This window comes from Aquarana catesbeiana, linkage group LG06, assembly GCF_042186555.1.
Source record: "Aquarana catesbeiana isolate 2022-GZ linkage group LG06, ASM4218655v1, whole genome shotgun sequence".
Classification (NCBI taxonomy): Eukaryota; Metazoa; Chordata; class Amphibia; order Anura; family Ranidae; genus Aquarana; species Aquarana catesbeiana.
The window spans coordinates 132,323,196-132,350,998 of record NC_133329.1 but is presented as its reverse complement, the minus strand read 5'-3'; the positions used below and the strand labels follow the sequence as shown (position 1 = coordinate 132,350,998).

At 42.0% G+C, this 27,803-nt stretch overlaps 1 protein-coding gene across 1 annotated transcript in view; it reads left to right on the top strand.

Moving 5' to 3' along the window:
• The window catches only part of LOC141148934 (cytochrome P450 2K4-like), a 44,531-nt gene extending 17,059 nt beyond the window's left edge, over positions 1-27,472 (top strand). Inside the window, exons 4-9 of the mRNA XM_073636829.1 lie at positions 498-658; positions 881-1,054; positions 5,984-6,125; positions 14,642-14,829; positions 23,526-23,667; positions 26,976-27,472. Coding sequence (XP_073492930.1) covers positions 498-658; positions 881-1,054; positions 5,984-6,125; positions 14,642-14,829; positions 23,526-23,667; positions 26,976-27,163 — 995 coding nt within the window. The 3' untranslated portion in view covers positions 27,164-27,472. The remainder of the gene's footprint in view (positions 1-497; positions 659-880; positions 1,055-5,983; positions 6,126-14,641; positions 14,830-23,525; positions 23,668-26,975) is intronic.
• Positions 27,473-27,803: the final 331 nt, after the last annotated feature.

The window sequence follows — 27,803 nt, the reverse complement described above, 5'->3', positions numbered from 1 at the left end:
AGCAAACAAAAGAAAAAGTTTTGTTTATCGTTTATAAAATAGACGTGAACAAAAGAAAAAAAAAAAACGGGAAAATAATAATTAAATGGAGGAGAATAGGGAGTTAATTAAGGCTGATTAGAGTAAATTAAGAGTTATTAAGGGGTTAAACAGAGGAACATTTTTTCATCCCTTTGATCTGCAGATGAAGAAACAGAAATATACAAAAAGAAACAATGTTTCTTTTTTTTTAGTGTTTCAAAGAGCCAAGCCTGAAAGTATCGGTTTCAGGTATCGGTGCATTTGCATGAGTACTACTGATACTTGTGCAAATACTCGGTATCGGCACCGATACTAGTATTAATGCAACCCTAATACCCATGAAGCAAGATTGTTTTCTGGAGACTCTTTCATACTGTATATGAAGCCATATTTAGCTTATTGCATAGTGTAGTACAAATATCAAATAAAAGTAAATTAATGCAGGATTTTTTTCCCTTTTATTTAATATGTTCCAGAGAAACCATTTGACACAGACCTCATAATGAACTGCGCAGTGTCTAATGTTATCTGCTCCATTATTTTTGGGGAACGGTTTGAATACAATGACTCGACATTTAAAAAACTTGTTCGAATATTGGGTGAAAATGAGAAACTGTTTGGCTCACCGAAGATGATGGTAAGCATTGTATTTTACTATTTAATGATCATTAGCTTAGACCTATTATTACAAATATAAACATACAGAGCCTATAAACCCTCACACTGTTATGGAGACAAGGGGTGTTTAAAAGACAGAGGGACATAGCCAGGATGCCGCATGGAGTGCTAGATGTGATTCAACATTATTATATACAGTACATAGACCAATGTTCTAAGGATTACTTTTTTGTCCCCACAGCTATTTAACTTTTTTCCTAGAATCTCATCCTTTCTTGGAACGCAGAAACAGATTGTGCAGAATTATGAATATCTCAAAGAGTTTATTTTAAAGCGCATCAAATATCAGAGACAAGCATTTGATACAAATGCCATTTCTGGATATATAGATGCATACCTTCTGAAACAAGAACAGGTATATACTTTTCTTATATAATATTCTGAATTTAGAAATGAACCTTGTGTGATTTTGTGGTTTGCTTCACATTTTTAACAATTTATTGGCAATCAATGACAAGGCACATGAATTATTCCAAATGTTGTTCTTCATATCCTCCAATTCTGTAGGGTATCGTCTGTCTGATGTGAGGTTTCTAAGGCCTTGTACACTCCTGTGCATAAAAACTGATGGAAAAATGCATAGACTTGACTTGCATAGAATAATGTGGGCTTGTTCACACCATGTGCAGAGACGTGCGTTTTTCTAACGTAGGACTCTGCAAGGACACATTGCGTTGGTGTCATGTGACATACTGCAAAAATGGGAAGAGATAGCCTGGCAGCCGCACACCTCACCCGACTTGAGTGGTTAGCAGGTAAAAGAAACCTCAGCTGTTCAGCAGTTGGTGTCATGTAAGTTTTTTTTTTTTTTCTGTGCAAGAAATATACGACATAAAGTTCTCTGCAAGGGCAGCAAAGAAAACAATTGTGTTCTATGTACCCTGTTTGCACCACGTGGTTGGTGTCATATGAGTCCTTTTTCTGCACAGAAAAATTCATACGTATTGCATATTACTGCACAAAAATACACATGTGCATTCTGCACAAAAAATACACACACCAGTGTTGTGGTGTGAACAGGGCACATAGAAAACAATTGTTTTCCTCTGCCCTTGCAGAGACAGGAGCAGAAAAATGAATAAATCTGCACATGGCATGAATGCAGGGGTGGACTGACAACTCATGGGGCCCCGGGCAATAGGAGAAGATTATGGGGCCCCCGGGCAATAGGAGATTATGGGGCCCCCAGGCAATAGATTATGGAGCCACACAGTATACACACACACATACAGTATACACACACAGACACACAATATACACACACACAGTATACACACACAGAATACACACACTGAAAAGGTACTGGAGAGGCGGGGCAGCTATAATCTTGGGATTTAAAAAAAAAACACAGATTTTTACATACTGTCCCTGGTTTTATTGAGGCTGGCAACCCTGAGGGGCTCCTTAGTGGCATGGGGCCCTCGAGCAGTGCCCGAGTACCTGAATGGTCAGTCCGCCCCTGCATGAATGAGGTCTTACATAGTGATCTGTCTCTGACAGGTCAGTCTTACAGTTGCACAATTGCATTTAGGGGCAATGATCTGTTCCTAACCACAGGTAATTGCTAGCTGTTCAATTACATCCAGCTGCTGAGGACTGTTGAGGCCACGGTTAGCCTGTCAATAATTTGTACAGACTCAGTAGCTCCAACTGTCTGCATCCACCTGTATATCCAGCTACAGGAATCCTGGATTCTTGCCACAGCTGGAACTTTTTTGCCATCTAAATGAGGCTTAAAGTGGTTCTAAAGGCAGAAGGTTTTTTTTTATCTTAATGCATTAAGATAAAAAAATTCTGTGTGCAGCAGCCCACCCTCAGCAGCCCCCTAATACTTTCCTGAGCCCATCTGGATCCAGTAATGTTGCATGAGAGACTCGGCTGTTCAGGACTCTCTCTCTCGATTGGCTGAGACACACAGCGGGTGCCATTGGCTTTTGCTGCTGTCAATCAAAGTCAGTCAGAGCCAATGAGGAGAGAGAGGGGGCAGGGACGAGCCACGGCTCCATGTCTGAATGGACACACAGAGCAGTGGCTTGGCTCAGGTGCACCAATAGCAAGCTGCTTGCTGTGGGTGCACTCAGCAGGAGGGAGGGCCAGGAGCGCCGGTGAGGGAACCGAGAAGAGGTGGATCTGGGCTGCTCTGTGTAAAACCACTGCAGAGAGCAGGTAAGTATAACCAGTGGTGGCTGGTGCTCAAAATTTTTGGGGAGGCTCAAACAAACTGAAATATACTGACCCCCCCCCTCATCAATTGCAGCCTCACTGTGCCCATCAATTGCAGCCTCACTGTGCCCATCAAATGCAGCCATTGTGCCTATCAAATGCAGCCACTGTGCCCATAATACGCATCCACTTGTGCCCATCATACGCAGCCACTTGTGCCCATCATACGCAGCCACTTGTGCCCATCATATGCAGCCACTGTGCCCCATCATATGCAGCCACTTGTGCCCCATCATATGCAGCCACTGTGCCCCATTATATGCAACCACTTGTGCCCATCATATGCAGCCACTTGTGCCCCATCATATGCAGCCACTTGTGCCATCATATGCAGCCACTTGTGCCCATCAAATGTAGCCACTTGTGTCCATCATATGCAGCCACTTGTGCCCATCATATGCTGCCACTCGTGCCAATTAAATGCAGCCACTCGTGCCCATCATATGCTGCCACTTGTGCCTGTCATATGCAACCACTTGTGCAAATCAAATGCAGCCACTTGTGCCAATCAAACGCAGCCACTTGTGCCCATCATATGCCCATCATATGCAGCCATTTGTGCCCGTCAAATGCAGCCACTTGTGCCCATCATATGCAGCCACTTGTGCTCATCATATGCAGCCACTTGTGCACGTCATATGCAGCCACTTGTGCTCATCATATGCAGCCACTTGTGCCCATCATATGCAGCCACTTGTGCTCATCATATGCAGCCACTTGTGCCCGTCATATGCAGCCACTTGTGCACGTCATATGCAGCCACTTGTGCCCATCAAATACTGCCAGACACTTCCCCCGGCTCGGCTGTCACTTCATTAACCCCCCGCTGCGGTGGCACTTACTTTTAAGCCGCGTACACACGATCGGACTTTACGGCATACTTGGTCCGGCGAACCTGAGTCCGTCGGACAATTCGATCGTGTGTGGGCTCCAGCTGACTTTTTTTTCTCAAAAGTTTGATGGACTTAGATTTGAAACATCTTTCAAATCTGTCCGACGGACTCGAGTCCGGTCGAAAAGTCTGCTCGTCTGTATGCTAGTCCGACCAACAAAAAACTACGCTAGGGCAGCTATTGGCTACTGGCTATGAACTTCCTTGTTTTAGTCCGGGCATACGTCATCACGTACGAATCCGTCAGACTTTGGTTGATCGTGTGTAGGCAAGTCCGTTCATTTGGAAAGTCCGTTGTAAAGTCCGTCGAAAAGTCCGCCAGACAAAGTATGCCATAACGTCCGCTCGTGTGTACGCGGCATTACTCTTGGTGATAATGATAAACAGGACAAACATGGAGGCTGAATCTCTCCAACAGGGGCACAGACAGCAATAAGAACCTACCAGGTGTCCTAGTTCCTCTCCCCTCCACAACCAAAAAATACAAGTTTTGCCTTTAGCTATACTTTAATTATCATAGCCAGGCAAGCAGTCTCTGTTGAGGTAAGAAAAAGTTTTTAAAGGTAATGTCCAGCTGTACTAAAAGGGACTTGTATTGAGTCTAGACTCAAGAAGCCATTGCTGCCTGCAAGGGGGCACATAGCGTCTCAACCCCTGGTTGGGCAAGTGGTGGATTACTCTTTAGCCTTCTCTTGCAAGGTTCTCCGAACCTGGCCTGCCTTCAGACCAGTTATGACTTGTTCCTTCAGTATGACAGAGTCTGAATTGCAGAGGTAGGCCTCTTACAGCTCAGGAGGTAAGGTAACAGGGAACGCCAGGGCACAAAGTGGCACGAGTGCCTGTAAAGTTTTTTGCTGACAGGTGCTGATGTGTGTTAGGGTGTGCAGAGATGACTGGCTGGCTACAAATAGGCAGAAGGACCAGAGCTGGAGGCAGGCACAGGTTAGCTGATGCAGATGCAGGTATGAGAGTCAAAGCAAGCTCAGACAGTCCAGGTCAGCAACGTTCGGGCAGATCAAGGTACAGACAGCAGGCAGCAGAGTAGTCAAGAACCAGGCCAGGGTTGGTAACAGAAAGGCAGATCATACAAAGGAGCAGGCAGAAGAATAGTCCAGAAGCAAGCTAGGGGTCAGTACAGGTGGCAGTCAAGTACAGATGAGGTTGGCAACAGAGGATCAACACAGGAACATATGCACAGATGCTCAGGAGCGTAAAAGACCAAACGGCACTGACACAGAGGACTAGTGCAGTTTAAATAGCCTGCCTGGTGCCAAAGCGCAGTAACCTAGGAAACCCTGGAGGAACTGTGTTCCTCTTGACTTCCTTTGCAGCTACAGGGCTGCTACGATTGAGCGGCACCTACAGTGGAGAAAGTGGATTGCACCTGCCTACATGCAGCGGCTGTAACATTTATTCTTTAAGCACCTATCCCCATTGAAGAAAAGATGTTGGCAAATGTGTTTTTTCTCTTCATCTGAGGAATACACGACTAACATGTCCCAATAATTAAAGTGATTATAAAGGCTTTCCTTTTTTTTTCTTTTTAAATAGACAGACATGTCATACTCACCTGCTCTGTGCAGTGGTTTTGCAAAGAGCAGCCCCAATCCTCCTTTTCTTGCGTCCCTCATTGGTGCTCTTGGTCCCTCCCTCCTGCTGAGTGCCCCCACAGCAAGCAGGTTGCAATGGGGGCACCCAAGCAGGCTCATTCCTGAGCCAGGGCTCTGTGTGTCCATTCCTACACAAAGCTGCAGCCTGGCCCCACCCCTTCTCTCTCCTTATTGGCTCACTGGCTGTGATTGACAGCAGCGGGAGCCAATGGCTTCTGCTGCTGTCTCAGACAATGAGGAGGGAGAGTCCTCAGAGAGCCGAGGCTCTCGTGCACATTGTTGGATCGAGATGGGGCTCAGGTAAGTATTAGGGGGCTACGGGGACTGCTGAGAGAGAAGGTTTTTTTGTTTTTGTTTTTTTGTAAAAAACCTTAAGTCTTTAGAACCACTTTAAGAGAACATTACCAAGTGAATGTGTTGGTAATATGCTGGTGGATCCTCATAAATATTAACCTTTCCATTTTTTTCATGACTCAAGGCTCCTCCATACAGCATATAATAAGTGGAAAAGGAAAAATAAATTATTAAAGTCTGAAGCATTTGATGTTTGTGTTTTTAGGAGTCAGCCAAAGCTGAAACATACTTTGATGATGAAAATCTGGTGTACTCAGTTGCGGATCTCTTTGGAGCTGGGACTGAGACAACATCTACAACACTGCGCTGGAGCATTTTATTGATGATAAAGTATCCAGAAATACAAAGTAATTTCATTTGTTTATAAAGTGATGCTATTTCGGGGAAACATCTGCTTTACCATTCTGCTCCACCTTTAGTCAGTATGTGGGTCTTCTTTCAGACTTTTTTTTTTAGACTTTGATAGACTTGAAAAAAGTAAATATCCGTCTGACCCCTTTGGGTAAATTTCACTGAATTTCCTGTTCCACTAACAGCTTGTAACAGCAAGAAAAAAAAATGAGAAGAGCATGAATGAATAAATAAATAATATTGTCCATAAAGCCACCACCAGAATCTTCAATCCAAGTAAAATAGAGAAGTATTCTTAATTGCTGTTTGAGGTAAATGCCGTCTTCCACCAGTATTAGGCAAACACCCTAATCACCAAACCAACATGACACCCATTACAGGTAGTCAGACAAGCATAGATATCAATAGGGATATATCCTCCGATGTAATACGACCCCCAACACGGTAATACACCAACAATGAGTTACATGAATCAAAGAGAGAGCAGGAGACTCCTCATGGGGTACTATATAAAGATTTGAATCCATAAAAAATGTAGCACTTACAGTTCAATAAACCTCAATAAGCCCAATAAAACAAACAGGGGTCGTGACCCCTGATTACGTCAGACTTTTCTGATGAAACGCGTCGGACCTGCTAGTGCGTGACACGTCACTTCCACCATCATTCTGGAGCACAGGTGGAACACAATCGGCATGCCTGTTTGTTTTGTTGGGCTCTTCTCTCTTTGATTTGATTCATGTAACTCATCATTGGTGGATTACCGTGTTGGGGGTCATATTACACCAAAGGATATATCCCTATTGATATCTATACTTGTCTGACTACCTGTAATGGGTGTCATGTTGGTTTGGTGAGTAGGATGTTTGCCTAATACCGGTGGAAGACAGCACTTACCTCACACAGCAATTAAGAATACTTCACTATTTCACTTGGATTGAAGATTCTGGTGGTGGCTTTATAGACAATATTATTTATTTGTGCATTTATTTATTGTACACATATGTTGTTTGAGCGCGGTATGAAATTTATTTATATAACAAATAATACTGCGCTAAACCTCAAATATATAATTAATAATAAACTCCAGTGAATAGGTGAATACAATAGTGACTAAATTTCAAAATTTAAATAATAATATGCAAAAAATCCACATGCATGAAAAAGTTCTTGAATGCTACCAAAACGTGAATATCAAATTATTCCATTATCCATGACACTCTATGCAGTGTATGTGTGCCGAAAATAATCACCATCACCTCAGTGTGCAATGCCTGCTTACCTCAAATGAAGACCTCTTGGGTTTATTGGCGCTTTCAGTGATAATCCAAAAAGGTCATCCAGATCAGGAAAGGATTTCAGCTATTCATTCCAGTATTAACAAAACTTCTCTTCATAAAATCAATTTCTCCAGGTTCAATTTCTCCACCTGATTCCTTTCACATGTGTGGTTTGGCTGTGCTCACCTATCAAAGGTGCACAATTGCTTCAAAGCTTAGTAAATGAGGTAAGGCTTCACTTTCCAAAGAATACCCAATCACATGCAAGGAGAATGAAAACAAAAGCATTTTTGCTTGCACATGATTGGATGATGGAAGTCAGCAGAACGTCTGCTCATTTACTAAGCTCTGGAGCAACTGCTCTTGCAAAGTGCAGTCTATTTGTCTTTATTTTTTTTTAAAGGGTATGATAAACGGTTATAAACATTACAGCGATTACAAAGACAAAAAATGTTTTTGTGCAGTAATAAGACAAAGCAAATCAAATAAAATAAACACAGCTCAATCAAATATAGACAAAAAGAAAGGGAAGAAGACATCCATTTATTTAGCATGCTAAGTAATGTCAGTGCCATAGCACAGACTATAATCGTCACATATCTTGTCAAAACAACATAAAAATTAAATGAATGAAAAAGGAACTGGACATGATATAGCATATGGTTAATACCAACTTATACCCATGAATATAATAAAACCACTGGAGCAACTGGAGCCTGCGAGTCTACCCAAGGGAACCAAATTTTGTTACATTTTTTAGGACAGCCTCTTGCTTCATAAGTTAATTTGTACATAGGGAAAGCCTTATTAACTAAAGTGAGCCAAAAGGAAAGGGAGGGAGGATTTGATGACTTCCAAGTTAAAAGTATAGCTTTTTTGGCATAAAAGAATAATAACCGTAGAAGTACTTTCCTCCCTGCAGGAAGTGTATCCTCCTCAACATATCCTAACAAACAACGTAAGGGATTACAATTATTAGGAGCTTGAAGGACAAAGTGATTGTAGAGCAGTAGGCCTGAATAGACGGACAGTCCCAGACCATATGATAAAATGAACCCACATTCCCGTTACATTTTAGTGCAGTTGGGGGATGCGAGCCTACCCACCCGAAAAAGAACATAGGGAGTGTAGTAAGAGCAATGGAGGAATTTTGTTTGCGCCACCCTATCTCTTGCAGAAATAACCATAGAGGATTGTAGGGGTAAGACTTCCTGCTACACTTCCTCAGTGATATCGGGCATATCTCGTCGTCAATCTGACACAGTCCGCTCAAGGTGTTTGGTGGTAGTGTGTATCAAGGAGTTGTAGGAAGTAGAAATCAATTTCAAGTGGTTAGACTGAGAGAGCATCTGCCCAAGTCTGGAAACGTGAAAGGAGATATTCGCCAGACCAAATTGAGCAGCCGCTGTATGCCGAATCTGCAGGTATCCGCAGTGCCAGGTACACCGTAATCGCATTGAAAATCCGCAAAAGATTTAAATGAATCCCCTCTATATAATTGCGTAACCGTCTTAACACCACATCTGGCCCAGAACAGGCCCTCTTTCCGTAAGTGGAATTCACAAAGACGTAGATTATGCCACAGAGGTGCAGTACCAGCGTCCCCAGTCAGAATTAAATGAGAGGCCTTAAAGATTCGTAATGTCATATCAAGAACCTGGGTACCCTCCCGTTTTTGCGTAGACTGTCCATGAATAAGGTTTTGTAAGGATTCATATGATGTGAGAATTGCTGCCTCTAGGGCAGTGGCTGCATTATTTGTATCTGGGTGGACAGTCTATTTGTCTTTAGTAAATTAATCCCACAGTGACGGTTTTACTGACAAGTTGGTTTGTAAACAAACCCATGTGACTACTATAATTGGCTGTCAGCGATCATATGTTTTGGCACCAACCTGTATGAATCTCAGTTGTAAGTGTGAGACCAGTGTTCAAAGCACCACAATAGTATTATATTTTTTTTCAGCACTGGGCATTCTGCTGAGGAATGATAATCTACAGTATGCACACAGGATGTGATCATTTGTAAACTATATAGCAGGTTTGAAAATTGTCATCTTATTAATAAAGTAGCTTCTGCTAAAAAGATTTTTGCCGTTTTGAAATAAAATGTAAATTTACAATGTGGAAACTCACAAGTTTGATCATTTAGTACCTTAGGCAAACCTTGCTTGAAAAAAAAAAAAGATTTTCCTATTTTTTTTTTCATTTAGAGAATGTGTTTTTTCTTTGGGTGCATTTTGGGTAATTTAATTTACTTACTTAATGCAGTATACTTTGTATTAGTGTGTTGTTGTCTTTTGTGTGTACTTGATCATTATTTGTGGACGGTCGCTATATATATATATTTTTTTAATCTTTAACTTTACTGTCTCTTTTTCTCTTTCTGTGAAAATAAAGTATAACAATGAGCATAATGAGGGCTTCCATAACCCTCAGGAGACATTTAACCACTTCAGCCCCAAAAGGATTTGCCCTCTTAATGACCAGGCCATTTTTTGCGATACGGTACTGCGTCGCTTTAACTGACAATTGCGTGGTCATGCGATGTTGCACCCAAACAAGATTGACATCCTTTTTTTCCCACAAATAGAGCTTACTTTTGGTGGTATTTTATCACCTCTGCGGTTTTTATTTTTTGCGCTATAAACAAAAAAAGAGCGACAATTTTGAAAAAAACAATATATTTTACTTTCTGCTATAATAAATATCCCCCCCAAAAATGTAAAAAAATTAATTCCTTTATCAGTTTAGGCCAATATATATTGTTCTACATATTTTTGGTAAAAAAAAATCGCAATAAGCGTATATTGATTGGTTTGCGCAAAAGTTATAGCGTCTACAAAATTGGGAATAGAGTTATGGCATTTTTATTATTATTATTTTTTACTAGTAATGGTGGCGAGCTGCGCTTTTTAGCGGGACTGTGGCGGACAGATCGGACACTTTTGATACAGTTTTGGGACCATTGACATTTATACAGCGATCAGTGCTACAAAAAATACATTGATTACTGTGTAAATGTCACTGGTAGGGAAGGGGTTAACACTAGGGGGCGATCAAGGGGTTAAATGTGTTCCCTCGTGAGTGTTTCTAACTGTGGGGGGATGTGACTGACTAGAGGATGAGCCAGATCACTGTTCCTAACTAGTAGGAACAGACGATCTGTCTCTCCTCTCCTGTCAGAACAGGGATGTGTGTGTTTACACACATCCCCGTTCTGGTTCTCTTGCCCGCGATCGCACGTGGCCAGTGGACACCATCGGGGCGCGCACCTGATATAGCTGTTTAAAGGGCTGACGTACAACTACGGCAATTTGTGGTAAAGAGCCAACCTACCTCAGTATAATGACAGTGGCTGGTCGGCTAGTGGTTAAAGGCCATTGCACCCTTTGAAACAACCAAAAAACTACCTTATCTTGGTCCTATTGTTTCCAATGCATTTTTCCTAAAATGGTGAATTTTTGCAGAATTTTTGGGGAAATTTAGATTTCATACACTTACATTCATCCCCCAACATTTTCAGTAAGCAGAACAATAGGTGTCCGTATATGCCTGGCCACACTCTGATCACCTATGGCTGGATCTAGGGGGGTGCTGGGGTGGGCTATGTTCCCCCCCAGGCAACTCATGGACATTGAGCCCAGGCATGGTTGCCAACCATCCAAGTTCTTTGAAAATTTAGGGGTAGCTGGCTGCATCTGTCAAAGTTGAGTATCTGTATTACACTCTCTCTGAACCCAGCCAGCACAGTCCCGTTGTCACCCCACACGGACGGGAGAGGAGAGAGGGACCGATCTGCTCCACCTGCTCCCTCCCATCTCCCTCTGTGTCTTCCCACCCACACCCAAATCCCCTCCCAGTGCTGTGCCTGAGGAAAGGGGATGAGTGAGCTGGAAATTTAAAGCACTGCAGCTGGAAATGACATGGTGGCTAGAAGATTGATGCCTCTGCTTGAGCCACCAGAGACCAGCCTGGAGTAAGTGAGCAGTGTACTGCGACTGAACTCACCCCATTTCCCTCCCTTCTCTCTACCGTCTGTCTTCCTCCCCCTCTCTGTTCATGTCCAGTTAACACTCAGGGACAACTTTAGTACTCTTGATTGATGACAGTGTGATAGTTGGGTAAACTGATGGGGTTTTTACTCACAAGTTTGTGATGCTTCTGTTTTAACCTATTCCTACCCAGCACTAGGATCCCTTTAGGGACTAGTTTACGTGTACTTTGGTCTCTGAATTGGGGTTGATTTACTAAAGGCAAATAGACGGAGCACTTTGCAAAGTGTAGTTGCACTCTGCAAGTTCAGCTGCTCCAGAGCTTAGTAAATTAGCAGAAGGTCTGCTGACTTTCATCATCCAATCACGTACAAGCAAAAATGCTGCTCTTTTTTAATTTTCCTTGCATGTGATTGGGTACTCTTTACAAAGTGAAGCTTTACCTCATTTACTAAGCTCTGGAGCAACTGCACTTTGCAAAGTGCACAACCTATTTGTGTAAGTAAATCAACCACATTTTATTACCACCTCACCACCTGCTTTAACCACTTCCCGACAGCCTGCCGTATATATACTGCGGCAAGGCGGCTCTATTGGGCAAAATCGTGTACCTGTACCTAGGGGGCGCGCGCACGCCTCAGGAGCCGCGATCGCACGCTGATTGGCCATGGGGGAGCCACACGCGATTGCTCCCCACAGAGACAGAACGGCGGACTGACGATGTAAACAAGCAGACCGCCGTGCTGTCAGGCATGGACACTCTGATCTAGTGTTCCTGCTAATCAAGAACATGGATCAGAGTGTCCATGCAGTGAGGCCAACCCCCCCACACACAGTTAGAAACACACTGGGAGAGCACACTTAACCCTTTGATCGCCCCTGATGTTAACCCCTTCCCTGCCCGTGTCATTAGTACAATGTCAGTGCATATTTTTAGCACTGATCACTGTAAAAATGTCACTGGTTCCCAAAAATGTGTCAAAAGTGTCAGCTAGGTGTCTGATCTGTCTGCCGCAATGTCACAGTCCTGCTAAAAAAATTGCTGATCGCCGCCATTACAGGTAAAAAATAAATCAATTAATTAAAATGTCATAAATATATCCCCTATTTTGTAGTCGCTATAACTTTTGCGCTAACCAATCAATATACTCTTACTGGGATTTTTTTTAACAAAAATATGTAGCAGAATATATATTGGCCTAAATTGATGAAGAAATTAGATTTTTTACATTTTTTTTATTGGATATGTTTTATACACGTTTTATATACAGAAAGCTAAAAAAATTTTTTTTTTTTTTTTCAAAATTGTTCTTTTTTTTTATTTATAGCGCAAAAAATAAAAACCGCAGAGTTGATCAAATACCACCAAAAGAAAGCTCTATTTTATTTGGGTACAGTGTCGCACAACCACGCATTTGTCAGTTAAAGTAACGCAGTGCCGTATCGCAAGAAAATGGCCTGGTCATTAAGGGGGTAAACTTTTGTGGCTGAAGTGGTTAATCACTAGAACCCCACACTAGCGCACGGCAGAGTAGCATCCACCACTTGAATGAGTCAAGTTCAGCAGGGGCAGTGCCCACAGAAAGAAACAGCGCATAATTCCTGCCACAGCCATGAAACAATGCATCACACTGGCAGCAGGCGTACACCCCCAGCCCTGCGTTGCCAACTGTCCGTAAATTTACAGACATTTTGTAAACAACAGGCACTTTTCTCCTGTCTGTAAATGTCTGTGGACACCCATGTGTGTTTGAACTTTGGGGTGCACACCATAATGCAAAAGGCTGCTCACTTTCAGTTTCTGATTATTTTACCCAAATTACCACATCTCAAAAACTTAACAACCAGCATAATTTGTTGTCTGTATTAAGCATGAACACAATTTGTTTTTCTAGTTTTCAATTCACCTAAATTTTCACCTAAAAATAGGAGATTTTTAAAAATGTTTGACATTTTGTGCAATTGCATTAAAATCAATGAGGAAAGCAAAATTAAAGTGACTGTCATTAAAAATTATTTGTATCCAAAAGCATGCCTTCTAAAAGAAAAATCTGTACTTACCTTTCCAGTGGCCTGTGTCTTGAAACACCAGTGCAATAATCCCCCAGCTCTTGCAAGCAGCCCGTATCCCCTGCTGTATACTGTGGTTCCTCCCACCAGCTCTTATATCCTGTAGTGATGTACGAGCCGGTGGGAGAAACTACCTTGTGTGGCTTTAGAGCAGGTATTTCTCACAATCAGATATGTGAAATACCTAAAGTGTTTGTAAACCTCAGTTTTGAAATCTGAGCAAAGCACTTACAGTACTGTATATCTGTAAGGTTTACTTATCTCTCTCCAAAGCTCAAAGTGTTGTTTCTCTCTGGTGCCTCATTCCTCTGTTATCAGCATGAGTCACTTTCCTGACACAAGAGATAAATTTGTGTCAGGAGGGGAGGGGGGCTCAGAACGGAGCTTGTCTATTCACAACACAATTCTGCTGTTTTGAGGGGGAGGGGTGTTCCTTTTCTCCAATCAGCTCTCACACACTGTAACTGAAGTCTCTCCACCCCCTCCTCTGTGCTCCTGACAGATGAAGAAAGATTTTTAAAAAGATCTGCACCTTTGAAAGGGTGTGGAGAAGGCTGCAGATAAACAAGTAAAACCTATGTAGGAGAATGTGTTTGATTTATGTGTATCATCTGAGGCTGTTCATTTCACTGGGTATATGTGAGGGTTTACAACCACTTTAAGGTAGCTGGGAAGCAGTGAAGTGGCAGAATTTTAAAAAATGGGTCACCAAAAAAAGATGAATACAGTGACTCTTTTTTTGAAAGGCATGTTATTGTATAGAAGTGATCCTGGTGGTTTGTCTGGAGGCAATAGGCTTTAAATAGCTCTTAGCTTCTCATTAGCGCCTTTATTTTACTTTTTTTTCACAGATTAAAAAATCATCTTGGAAAATGTATTAATTTGCTAAATGTTTTATTGCACAGGTAATTCGGTGCTGACTGTTATCAATTAAATTGTTCTTCACTTTCTCTGAGGACTACAAACCACACTCCCTAGTCTTATCTTGTTTATGTTGTCTTGACATAGACATTTGAGTGAGCTTTGTAACCCAAAAACATGAAGTGTGTTACTGGCAGAATCTTCAGGTTAAAATAAATGAAAAAAAAAACTGCAATATAATTATGTTTATGTTCAAATATATTGTGTGTGGAGATGCTGAGGAAATGTATTTACTCCAATGTTCTAGAAAAGGTACAAGAAGAAATACGGACAAATATTAAACAAGGTCAGATGCCTACAGTAGATGATCGGAGGAAAATGCCTTATACTGAAGCAGTGATACATGAAATTCAGAGATTCGCTAATATTGTCCCTTTGAATGTGTCACATACAACTCCAAGTGATGTGTATTTCCGAGGTTACTGCATCCCAAAGGTGAGTTCCAGAATCCAATATATGCTACAACTACTGTGTATGTCCCCGACTCCCCAGTGATGAGCTTTACCCGCTCTTGCATTTGTCTGACCAGGACACAAAGGGAGGAGAATCTCTAAATTGTGTCACAGCAACAAAGTGGGGAGGGTCCTTAAGCTCTATCAGATTTTTGTTGCTGCCTGTGTCCCTACAGGGGGCAAATCAAATAGATGCAGAAAACAATAAAAATTTGACAGAGGTTCTAAACCCCTGGTAGACAACCTGAAGCCAGCGGCTGCATTTGACTCTTTGACTCCATTTACACTTAGGGGTTTTGGGATAGTGGCAGAATCACAGCGATTCTGCCGGCGCTCCTAAAGTTCGCTACAATGGTAAAATGTAGGTTCCGGTGCCATTATTTTCAATGGTACCTAAAACGCTATGTGATCTTGCAGTGATTGTTGCGTGATTTATTGCACGGCAATTGTGGCAAATCACATCACGTAAAGCTTGCAATCCCAAATCGCCAAAGTGTGAATGGGGCCCTATTCTGTGGTCCTGGGGTTGGCCTTACAGAGAGTAATCTATGTGTTGGCGCCTAAAGTGGAACTTCACTCTCTCAATCAACATTGACTATTTTTAACCCTTAGCATTAGTAAATAGATAGGAAGGTACAGTATATTATATTTACTTGTTTTAAACATTTTTTAAATTTTATTTCTTCAGTTACTGCCTGCTTTATAGGCCTAGGCAAATGATGCCATACATCCCAGGAGTCTTCAGGGGGGTAGGAGGAGTTTTCTCAGCTAAACACACCCTCCTGTCTACCTGCCTGAGCTAAGGGCAGATGGATTCCAGGAAGTAAATGGTACATGAATATCTGCCCTTGCACAAGATGGCCACAGCCAGAAATGCTATGGGTATTTGATTTCTAAAAAATATCAAGCATGGAGTAAGTACATTTTAAGGAAGCTGTGGGAGCATTGGTTTTTTAAGCAGATGGCAATAGCAGTGATAACCTGCTGTCTAATGTAACCTTTCTTAATTCTAAAAAAAACCTTTAAAGGCTAAGTTCACCTTCTTTTTTCTTCTAAAATCCAGATCCCCTATGTAATAATATAGCATTCATGTTTAATGCATTAATGATTTTGAGGAGAAGGCCTTACCTTAGCCCTTGCTGTATTTCTTAGAATGCTTCATCACATCCTGACATTAGATGCAGAATGGAGAAACCAGTAAGACAAAGGAAGGAATTTACCAGCTGACCTCATTAGCACACCTTCAACCATCAACTATGTTTTCACAGCATCTCTGGCATTTCTCCACATGTGCATGTGCCTGGCTTCCCCAGCATCCCTTCAGACAGGCTCATGCCACATGCTAAACTCCCTGGGGCCACATGCAGCCCACAGGACACCCATGATGTAGTGCAAGGGCCTGCCTGATTGGATAGATGTTATGTCCTCCTGTTATTATATAGTTTTTATTATATAGTTTTGGTAGATCTAAATCAGATTGTACAGAGATTGTACAATCAGATTGCATAGTGTATGGCCACATTTATACACCTAAAATTACCTAGTTGCGCTTTCCTGTCATAATTTGTTAATGGCACACCAAACATAGAAGCAAACACACATTTTGCCACATGAAAAAATGGATGACAAACACAGCAGTAAAAAACATGCAACTCTCACCACAACAAAATGCCCCATGAGCTACTTTGCCACATGTAGCGCAGCCCATTGAAGTCAACGGGCTGCCCTATGCGTATCACTAGAAAAATTAGCCAAAAAACATGCATTCCCACTACTCTAGGTGTGAATGAGGCCTGAAAGTGATATTGGTGCATTTACACAAGAACAATTAGGCACTATTCACATCTGTGTGTTTCGGAACGCACAGCAAACCACACAGAAAATGCGTGTTTTGTGATGCGGTTCAGAAACGCTGTAAATATGCATCATGCTTGTGTTGTCATTACATGTTAAAGGCACCCAAAGTGTGGCAAACGCACCAAAAACTGTGGTAACGGGCTCCACTCGAAAAAAGTAATGGAGTGATTGTTGCATGTAGGGCAGCCCATTCAAGTTACTTTGTACAGTAAACGTTTATGGGGAACTGTGTCAAATGTTTTTGCAAAGTCCAGATACACCACGTCTACAGGCCTTCCTTTATCTAGATGGCAGCTCACCTCCTCATAGAAGGTTAATAGAGTGGTTTGGCAAGAAAGATTCTTCCTAAATCCATGCTGATTACTGCTAATGATACCGTTTTCATTACTAAAATCTTGTATATAGTCCCTTATCATCCCCTCCAAGACCTTGCATCCTTTTGATGTAAGGCTAATTGGTCTGTAATTCCCAGGGATGTATTTTGGCCTTTTTTTAAATATTGGTGCTACATTGGCTTTTCACCAATCAGCTGGTACCATTCCAGTCAGTAGACAGTCAGTAAAAATTAGGAACAATGGTCTGGCAATCACTTGACTGAGTTCCCTAAGTACCCTTGGGTCCAAGCCATCTGGTCTTGGTGATTTGCAGCGGAAGTAACAGCATGCACTCCAGCTGGACACCAATGCTGGTTATGCTGTCCCTCCGTATATGCCAGTTTTGCAAGGATTTTATTTTAACTGATTGTCCACTTACAGTGGCGCGGCTTCTCTGTGCTGGATCACTTATCTGATATGTGATCCAGCACTTCTGGGTAGGGGACACGAGCACCCGCCGACCCCAACTGTACTGTGATTAGTCACAGCACAAGCTGGTCAGCGGCAATGTTTGACCGCCAGCACCCGCTGATCTGCTTCCTCATTCAGAGAAAGGGAGCTCTGTTTTGTAATCAACACAGAACTCCGAACAGTGACAGGCGATCTTGCTGTTTTTTCATTCCCTGCAAAGCAGGATCGAAAAGTAAAATCACTACATAACACACACATTACACATACAGTGGATATAAAAAGTCTACACACCTCTGTTAAAATGTCAGGTTTCTGTGATGTAAAAAAATGGGACAAAGATAAATCATTTCAGAACTTTTTCCACCTTTAATGTGACCTATATACTGTACAACTCAATTGAAACACAAACTGAAATCTTTTAAGGGGCAAGTAAAAATAAAAAAACTAAAATAATGTGGTTGCATAAGTGTGCACACCCTCTTATAACTGGGTGTAGCTGTGTTCAGAATTAAGCAATCACATTCAAACTCATGTTAAACAGGAGTCAGTACACATCTGCCATCATTTTACAGTAAGTGCCTCTGATTAACCCCAAATAAAGTTCAGCACTTCTAGTAGGTATTTCCTGACATTTTCTTAGTCACATCCTACAGCAAAAGCCATGGTCCGCAGAGAGCTTCCAAAGCATCAGAGGGATCTCATTGTTAAAAGGTATCAGTCAGGAGAAGGGTACAAAGGAATATCCAAGGCATTAGATATACCATGGAATGCAGTAAAGTCAGTCATCACATGGAGAAAATATGGCACAACAGTGACATTACCAAGAACTGGACGTCCCTCCAAAATTGATGAAAATACGAGAAGAAAATTGGTCAGGGAGGCTGCCAGGAGGCCTACAGCAACCTTAAAGGAGCTACAGGAATATCTGGCAAGTACTGGCTGTGTGGCACATCACCAAAAGAACACCATACCCACAGTGAAGCATGGTGGTGGCAACATTATGCTTTGGGGCTGTTTTTCTTCAGCTGGAACAGGGGCCTTAGTCAAGTTAGAGGGAATTGTGAACAGTTCCAAATACCAGTTAATACTTGCACAAAACCTTCAGGCTTCTGTTAGAAAGCTGAACATGAAGAGGAACTTCATCTTTCAGCATGACAACGACCCAAAGCATACATCCAAATCATCAAGGAATGGCTTCACCAGAGAAAGGTTAAAGTTTTGGAATGGCCCAGCCAGAGCCCAGACCTAAATCTGATTGCAAATCTGTGGGGTGTTCTGAAGAGGGCTGTGCACAGAAGGTGCCCTCGCAATATGACAGTTTTGGAGTGTTTTTGAAAAGAAGGGTGGGCAAATATTGCCAAGTCAAAATGTGCCATGCTGATAGACTCATATCCAAAAAGACTGAGTGCTGTAATAAAATCAAAAGGTGCTTCAACAAAGTATTAGTTTAAGGGTGTGCACATTTATGCAACCATATTATTTTATTTTTTTTATTTTTACTTCCCTCCACCTAAAACAGAAAAGGGGAAGGGGAGAGAGGCGCCAGGCGACCAAAAGTGTAAAACAGTTTAAGCAGTAAATATAAAACAAAGTAACATGTTCAACTCACAGGGTAATAATGAGAGACTGTCTGTGCCCAGATGAGCTGTGTGAAGGATCCTGCACAAGATAGTGGAGTAGTCCTAGCCTTTATCTTCTATGTTCTGATGATACACGCTTTGTGAGCTGCTGAGAAGAAAAGGTTCATTGGTTGATGTTATCCTGCTGTCACGGTCAGAAGTCACACTCGGGGACCAGTAGCTATAGCAGTAGAGAGGCTCCCACCGACCAGCAGGATAGGCACACAGGCAGGTCACCCTGGCGGATGACACAGGCTCACCCAAAGTGCAGGGTCTAAGCACTAACCAGTATTCACCAGAGCTCCTGATGGTGGAGATGGGTTTTGCTGCATGTTAGTACCAGGTTGTGGTCCTCAGGATTACCCCAACAGTAGATGAGCAAGCCGTGGTCTAGTAGCAGATATAGCAGGTAGGGATCGAGCAGAAGTGCAGTCAGTAAGCAAGCCAAAGGTTGGTAACAAGTGATTACAGGTTAGGATCAAGAAAAAGTGTGGTTGGGGTACAAACCAAAGGTTGTTAACAAGTACAGTAGTTGCAGGTTGTGATCAAGCAGAAGCATAGTCAAGGAACAAGCCAAAGGTTGGTAATGAGTGTAGCAAAGATATGGATAGCAGAAGCAGTGACAAGCAAGAGATTTAGGTTGGAGAGAGCACTATAATTATGCAAACAGAAGTGCAAAGGCATGGCATAAATAAAAAGTTCATGGGAGAAGCAAAGGGTTCAAGTTCAAGAGAAACAAAACACAAGTCAAGGTTGTCTAAAGAATTAGTCAAAGCACTGTCCAGCATGTCAGGTGGCTTAGTAAAAAAGAGATACTGCCAGACAGAGCAGAGGTTGCATGGTTCAGATACGGGTCCTGACACCTGCATTACTCTGGAGATGCTGCACGTGTAGGAGCATAAGTGTCCTCAGTAGGATTGGGGTCTGCACAGTTCAGCACACTCCACCACTGTGAGGCTTGATCGCTCACAGTGCTGGAGTAAGCACACAGCATGGGATGTCAAGTGAATATTGAAAAGATTACTAACCCTCTACATTGTTTTGTTGGTATGTTTTACACCATTTTTGGGGAGTATTGATCACAAATCATGGTTGTAATTTATTATATTGATTTTGTAAATGCATGATATGTGGATTTTTGCACATTGCATTATTTGTAAGAATAATTTTTTGCACTAAAATTAATTTTGGTGTATTTTTACCTGAAAATATGCATTTGATAATAGCTGCGCAAATACCGTGCAACATATAAAAATACAATCCTTTAACCCTTTACTGAGAGAAACATAGGGGGGGGGGTGCCATTGCTGACTCCTTCTGAAAATACTAATTGCACGGCTCTTTCTCCACTGCTTTCAAATAAAGAACAATGTCAAAACTCCTGATCTGCATACTTCTGGATCAGTGACTCAGAAAATATTGAAGCCTTAGCTACATGACGGTCAGGCAACTAGCATTTTTAAAAGGAGAGGCAAGCCTACATATTACTCTCATTTTGGGTTTCTTTTAAAACAGGGTTTTGTTCAGAGTTGTTAGACCCGGTTCACACAGGGACGACTTGTCAGGCGACTTAGCCGCCTGACAAGTCGCGTTCCGTTCTGTGCTATGGAACCGTTTTAATAGGAAAGACTCAAGTAGCTCCGACTTAGAAAAAGGTTCTTGTACTACTTTTGGGGCGACTTCAGGCAACTTGCATTGACTTCTATACAGAAGTCATTTTGCAAGCCGCCGCTGAAGTCGTGTGCAGGTCGCCTAGGGCAGTCGCGCTGCAAGTCGTGCTGCCCCTGTGTGAACCGGCTCTTATTATGATTACACCATTGTGTACAGACTTTACTTGCTACAGATATATTTATTACTATGTAACTAGTCTAAACTATGTACAACAAATTATTGTCATGGGACTTTTGGTTCTACATTGGTAGTTATGTAACTAACAGTGAAATCCTCCAAAACCCAGCTTCTTATTAAGCATAACTCCAGTAAAAAAAAAAAAAAAAAAGTATAGTGATTTCAAACAAAAATAAAAAAGGGGGCTTTGGCTGCTTCAATCCAGAGCAGTCCTCAGTATTTATTTTCTGCCAATACAGTGGGGCAAAAAAGTATTTAGTCAGCAACCAATTGTGCAAGTTCTCCCACTTAAAAAGATGAGAGAGGCCTGTAATTGTCATCATAGGTATACCTCAACTATGAGAGACAAAATGTGGAAACAAATCCAAACAATCACATTGTCTGATTTTTGAAAGAATTTATTTGCAAATTATGGTGGAAAATAAGTATTTGGTCAATATCAAAACTTCATCTCAATACTTTGTTATATATCCTTTGTTGGCAATGACAGAGGTCAAACCTTTTCTGTAAGTCTTCACAAGGCTGTCACACACTGTTGCTGGTATGTTGGCCCATTCCTCCATGCAGATCTCCTCTAGAGCAGTGATGTTTTGGGGCTGTCCCTGGGCAACACGGACTTTCAACTCCCTCCAAAGGTTTTCTATGGGGTTAAGATCTGGAGACTGGCTCGGCCACTCCAGGACCTTGAAATACTTCTTACGAAGCCACTCCTTTGTTGTCCAGGCGGTGTGTTTGGGATCATTGTCATGCTGAAAGACCCAGCCACGTTTCATCTTCAATGCCCTTGCTGATGGGAGGAGGTTTGCAAAATCTCACGATACATGGCCCCATTCATTCTTTCATGTACACGGATCAGTCGTCCTGTTCCCTTTGCAGAGAAACAGCCCCAAAGCATAATGTTGCCACCCCCATGCTTCACAGTAGGTGTTCTTTGGTTGCAACTCAGCATTCTCTCTCCTCCAAACACGATGAGTTGTGTTTCTACCAAACAGTTCTACTTTGGTTTCATCTGACCATATGACATTCTCCCAATCCTCTTCTGGATCATCCAAATGCTCTCTAGCAATCCTCAGATGGGCCCGGACATGTACTGGCTTAAGCAGGGGGACATGGCTGGCACTGCAGGATCTGAGTCCCTGGTGGCGTAGTGTGTTACTGATGGTAGCCTTTGTTACGTTGGTCCCAGCTCTCTTCAAGTCATTCACTAGGTCCCCCATTGTGGTTCTGGGAATTTTGCTCACCGTTCTTGTGATCATTTTGACCCCACGGGGTGAGATCTTGCGTGGAGCCCCAGATCGAGGGAGATTATCAGTGGTCTTGTATGTCTTCCATTTTCTAATTATTGCTCCCACAGTTGATTTCTTCACACCAAGCTGCTTGCCTATTGCAGATTCAGTCTTCCCAGCCTGGTGCAGGTCTACAATTTTGTTTCTGGTGTCCTTCGACAGCTCTTTGGTCTTCACCATAGTGGAGTTTGGAGTGTGACTGTTTGAGGTTGTAGACAGGTGTCTTTTATACTGATAACAAGTTAAAACAGGTGCCATTAATACAGGTAATGAGTGGAGGACAGAGGAGCCTCTTAAAGAAGAAGATACAGGTCTGTGAGAGCCAGAAATCTTTCTTGTTTGTAGGTGACCAAATACTTATTTTCCACCATAATTTGCAAATAAATTCTTTCAAAAATCAGACAATGTGATTGTCTGGATTTATTTCCACATTTTGTTTCTCATAGTTGAGGTATACAATTACAGGCCTCTCTCATCTTTTTAAGTGGGAGAACTTGCACAATTGGTGGCTGACTAAATACTTTTTTGCCCCACTGTAGATGTCTTCAATCTTATGGTTAGATTGACTACCAGCATCATTTAACCCACTTCCTCTAGGCCCCAGTCTGTGATTGGGCACCAATGGAGAAGAAGCACAGTGATGGGGTTATCTTTGTTACTCTGCTTTCTTCTCCTATCAGCATTCTTCCTTTCAGTGTATACATTTATGCCGCTTTTTCGTTTCCTTCTCCTCTGCTGTACAACGACTGCAAGAGGCTTAAAGAGATTGTAAACCCTCAAGGTTTTTCGCCTTAATGCATTCTATGCATTAAGGTGAAAAACCTTCTGTAGTGCAGCAGCCCCCCTTTTACTTACCCGAACCCGATCTTTCCAACAGTGGGAACGAGCACAGCAGCTCCAGCCGGTGCCTCGGGTCCTCATTGGATAGATTGATAGCAGCAGGAGCAATCAAATCCAATGACGCAGGAGTCGGGGGCGGGACCAAGTCCTGCTGTCTGTGTCAATGGATGCAGCAGCAGGACACAGGAGCGTGCCCGCACGAGTGCCCTCATGGAAAGCGCTTCTCCGTGGGGGCACTCAAAAAGAGGAGGAGCCAGGAGCACCACAGAGGGACCCCAGTAGAGGAGGATCAGAACCACTCTGTGCAAAACCCTTGCACAGAGGAGGTAAGTATGACATGCTTGTTATTTAAAAAAGAAACCAAAAAAAAACCCCTTTACAACCCCATTTTATGTCTACCTAGAGTTCATCTTTAAGTATTGTACAATGTGCTTCTCCTTGTAGGGTACAGAGGTAATTCCTTTCCTCAGATCTGTTTTGTATGACAAGACTCAGTGGGAAACTCCTTATCAGTTTAATCCGAACCACTTTTTGGACTCTAATGGGAAATTTTTAAAACGAGATGCATTTATGCCTTTTTCTGCAGGTAGGTCAACATTGCTATTACATCATATTTAAATCAATAATAAACTATTCCTTCCTTATTACACTGAGAGACCACCACCACAAACTATGTCTGATCAATACAAGGGAAGTGCATTGTTCACATTCCTTAAGCTCTTTGTGTGGACAGTATTCATTGGTGTGGGGTGAATGAGTATTTGATATGGAGGACGGGTACAAACTCTGTGTAAGCCTAAGCAATATTTACTTGAAACAGAGATTTTAATACATTAGTTTTATCTCAGAGTTCATGCCTGCCCTTCTTGGCTGCATACAGAGCTCAGAGGATGTAAACACTTCAGAGGCCAAGCTCAGATCAGGTACACAGATAACACACTTTGGTCATTTATTTAGGCAGCTTAGAATCTACCTAGTATGGCTGTAATTGTTCTTAGGATTAAAATTGTTCTTACTGTGTAACATTTCCAGACACCCTGTGTCCTTATGTTCTCATGGGAAAAATCAATCAACCCCTCTGGATTTTTGTCGGTGATTATTTTTTTTCTCTTGAGTAATTCAAGCATGCATGTTTTTGAAAAAGATTTGAAAAAAAAAAAAAATTAATAGGTGTCTCTAACCTCAATGTATGGGCAGCATTAGAGTGATGACATAATCTTCCACGGAAAGTGAAGTATTAAGCATGTTATCTCTGTGCACTGGTAATCAACCCCATTCATCCCAAGATAAATATACTTTATTCCCCTAAATCACACAACGAGAGATGCAGCCCAAGTTACAACCATTCTTAAGAACAAGAAACAACTTTAACCAAGTGCCCTTGGTTTGTCTATATGTAGTGCTACACCCGCTGAGGCCACTGATTTTAACTGCATCTTTCCCAAGCAGTACAGAGGCCACCAACCATACAAGCAACAGTCCATTCACTATGGCTCCAATTAACAGCCTAGGGGTTGTCTTTTTTATTTATTGCTGATAAAACCAGTAACAGGGAAGGTGTTAGGGGCATGGGATACCCCTAAATGTTTACCCAATAACAGTTGGAGGACAATCTTTTCCCCGAGTCTGAACTCCCCGCAGCTGAAGACCATGAAGTGACTTTCTGAACAGGCTAAAACCTCATGGCTCTTTGGTACATGTGATCTTCTCTTTAGCACTTGTTGAGAAATGGGACATTCTAAGGCCTCACATCTAAAGACCAAAAGGCAAATCTCAGAGCAGTCTAAAGCCTCACAGCTGGGGACCAAAAGGCAAGTCTCTTTGGCATCGTTACCTTGCACCACTGCACAACTATTGGTACCCAGTGCAATCTCAGAAACACTGCACAGTACTGGAGGGAACTCTTCTCTAAGCTCACAGTCAAAGTCTAATGACAGGGGAATGGCTAGTATCCGAGACTGTATGTGTTATGGTGTTATTATACAAATACAGTGACTCTGATTGTTTATGGTAATATGGCATTGCTTGTACTTCCTGTTTTCTGTTCTTGCTTTTGACCTGGATGTGGTTATACAGTTCAACATGACTCCTCAGACTAACAGCTTGCAGTGTCTTCTTTTCTATACATGAAACACTATGAAAGCAGTCTCAGTCCAAGCAACCTCTGGCCCTTACTGTATATCCCAAAAGCACAGTCAACAGGAATCCATTCAGGGTCATTACTCATAAGGCCCCAGGACAGCTGCCACCTTCACGCTTCCTCCAGACATAGTCCAGTGAATGAGACAGTCCTTCTCTAGACCCGGTCCCTTTGGTGAAGTCCTGCAGTCAGTTCCAGATCACTTCCAGGTCCCATATCTGCCAGTTCTGAGACGTTACAGAACAGCAACACAGTCCACAGGCTGCCTTGAGGACAATAGTCCGCTGAGGCTCGGAACTCTCCTTACTAGGTAAAGACCCTCTCTCCAGGGCTTAAGACTTCTTATCAGTTTCCCAGACACCATCTGGCTAGGCCCTGATCAATATTCAGGTTGGTTATTTGAATTCTTCCTCCATAAGCTCCAGAAACTTATTTTAGAGCAGGGGGAAGCAATGAAACTCCCTGCCTCTGAAATCCTGAACAGACCAGACCAAACAATCACTGCTACCTTAATTGCGGAAGAAGCCAAAAATGAAATCTACCTACCATCCTGCGCTAGGAGGGTGCTACATATAATTTTTCTCTACTGTGTTCCTCCCCTCGCCTACCATAATTTGTTTCTACCAAAGTTGAAGTGCTTACCAAGAAAGAAAATTAGGTTATTGCCAAATTACACATTTTACCATAAGAAAAACTCCAACGTGTGGAGAGTGTACATGGGATAAAGGAATTTAAAGTCCCAGGAGAGATCTTTCTGAATGTAGTACTTGTTTCAGTTTCAGTTATTTTTAATTTTATAGATCAAAAAATAATATAGGACAAATACTCACATTAGTGGGGTTGCAGTACACCCAATTTGGAAGGGGTCAAACAACCCGATAGTCAGGCCTGCAGAGATGATTTCTGTCCCCATGCAGATATAGGTCACTCTTAAAGCTTATCGAGGTGTTTTTCTGATAATCCTTTGCTGGGATGGATTGTGATGCAGGACATGTGTAATGAAACAAGCCCTAAAAAATTGTTATTGATTACAGAGGCATCTGTATTCAAAAGAATGCTTAGAGAATCTTTTACATCAAGAACTGGTCTTTATTGATGGAATACATGTATACAGCATCAACATTTTTTGTGGCACTAACAATGGGCACTTCATCAGGAAGGTGTAGGTAAACACTTTAAAGCCAGCCATACATGGATCGAAATTTGGTCGGTTCAGCAGGGACTCGCCAAACTTAGATCTATGTATGGGCAGGCTAGCTGTACATAAGTTGATCTATAGAGTTGTTTTATAGGTTCTTCCTGAAAGATTAGTGCCGCCGGCTATAGCTGGCAACACTGATGATTCTATACTGACTGTGGGGAAGTCTCTCTACTGTCAGAATACAATATTACAGCAGGAGGATTTCCCCATCCAGACTGAATGTGTGGATGGGTGAATCAAGGCATTTTCTTTCTTTCAACCAACTGGTTTAAAAAAAAAAAAAAGAAAAAATGCATAGTGCAAAAGCTGCTTTAGGCTGCAGAGTGATGATCCATTCTGTAGCTTTCAGTGTGTTTTGAGCACCTGGTAGAAACCTAGTAGCAGCAGTTCACATCACACTTTCGTTGTGAGTACATCTCCGATGGGATTAGGCTTACCTCTACCACACCATTCTATCCATAGATTTAGATATAATTCTTTTATTTCTAGACTGCATAACAGTGGCTAAGTACTGTATACATTGTGTCACTTTGAGTTGACTTTGTTCCTCCAGGAAGAAGAGTTTGTGTTGGAGAAAGTTTAGCCAAAATGGAACTTTTCCTGTTTTTTACTGGCCTTCTGCAAGCCTTCACTTTCTACCCACCTCCAGGAGTCTCCAGAGAGGATATAACCCTTGAGCCTGGCACTGGATTCATTTTATTCCCTTTGCCACACTTAGTGTGTGCAAAGCTCAACTACTAATCAAGATCCACAGCTAAGAAGTGACAAGAAGAAGTCTAAAATTCCCTCAAGAATGGATGGAAGTTTTCCTTGAAGGGAATGTATAGTCTTTTCATTGTTTCTTTTTTGATAAACGTGTCCCTATGATAAATAATGTTGAAATGTTTAAAAAAAAAACTTTTTTTATGTGTATTTTAGGGTAAACATGTACAGGCGGTCCCCTAGTTACAAACATCCAACTTACAAACGACTCCTACCTACAAACAGAGGGAGACAACAGAAAGTGAGAGGAAATTTACCCCTAGAAAGGGAAATTCACTCCTGTAAGAGAAATTCACTCCTGTAAGAGTTATTATGGGGAAAAGGTACCTCCACTGATGCTTTATTACCAAGGCTTGTTTCCACAACAACCCAAAATGTTCTAAATCCAATTCTCATTGGGACAGAACGTGAGGGGAAATCTTCTGAACAGGGGCACAGACAGCAAAACAAACATTACAGGGGTGTTAACCCTTCCCTATGCTATCCAAAAAGCTTAAAAATCGTTTTTTTGGCTGGAGCTACATTTAAAAAATGTACCTGTTCCGACTTACAAACAGATTCAACTTAAGTACAAACCTACAGACCCTATCTTGTTTGTAACAACTATCTTGTTTAAAAA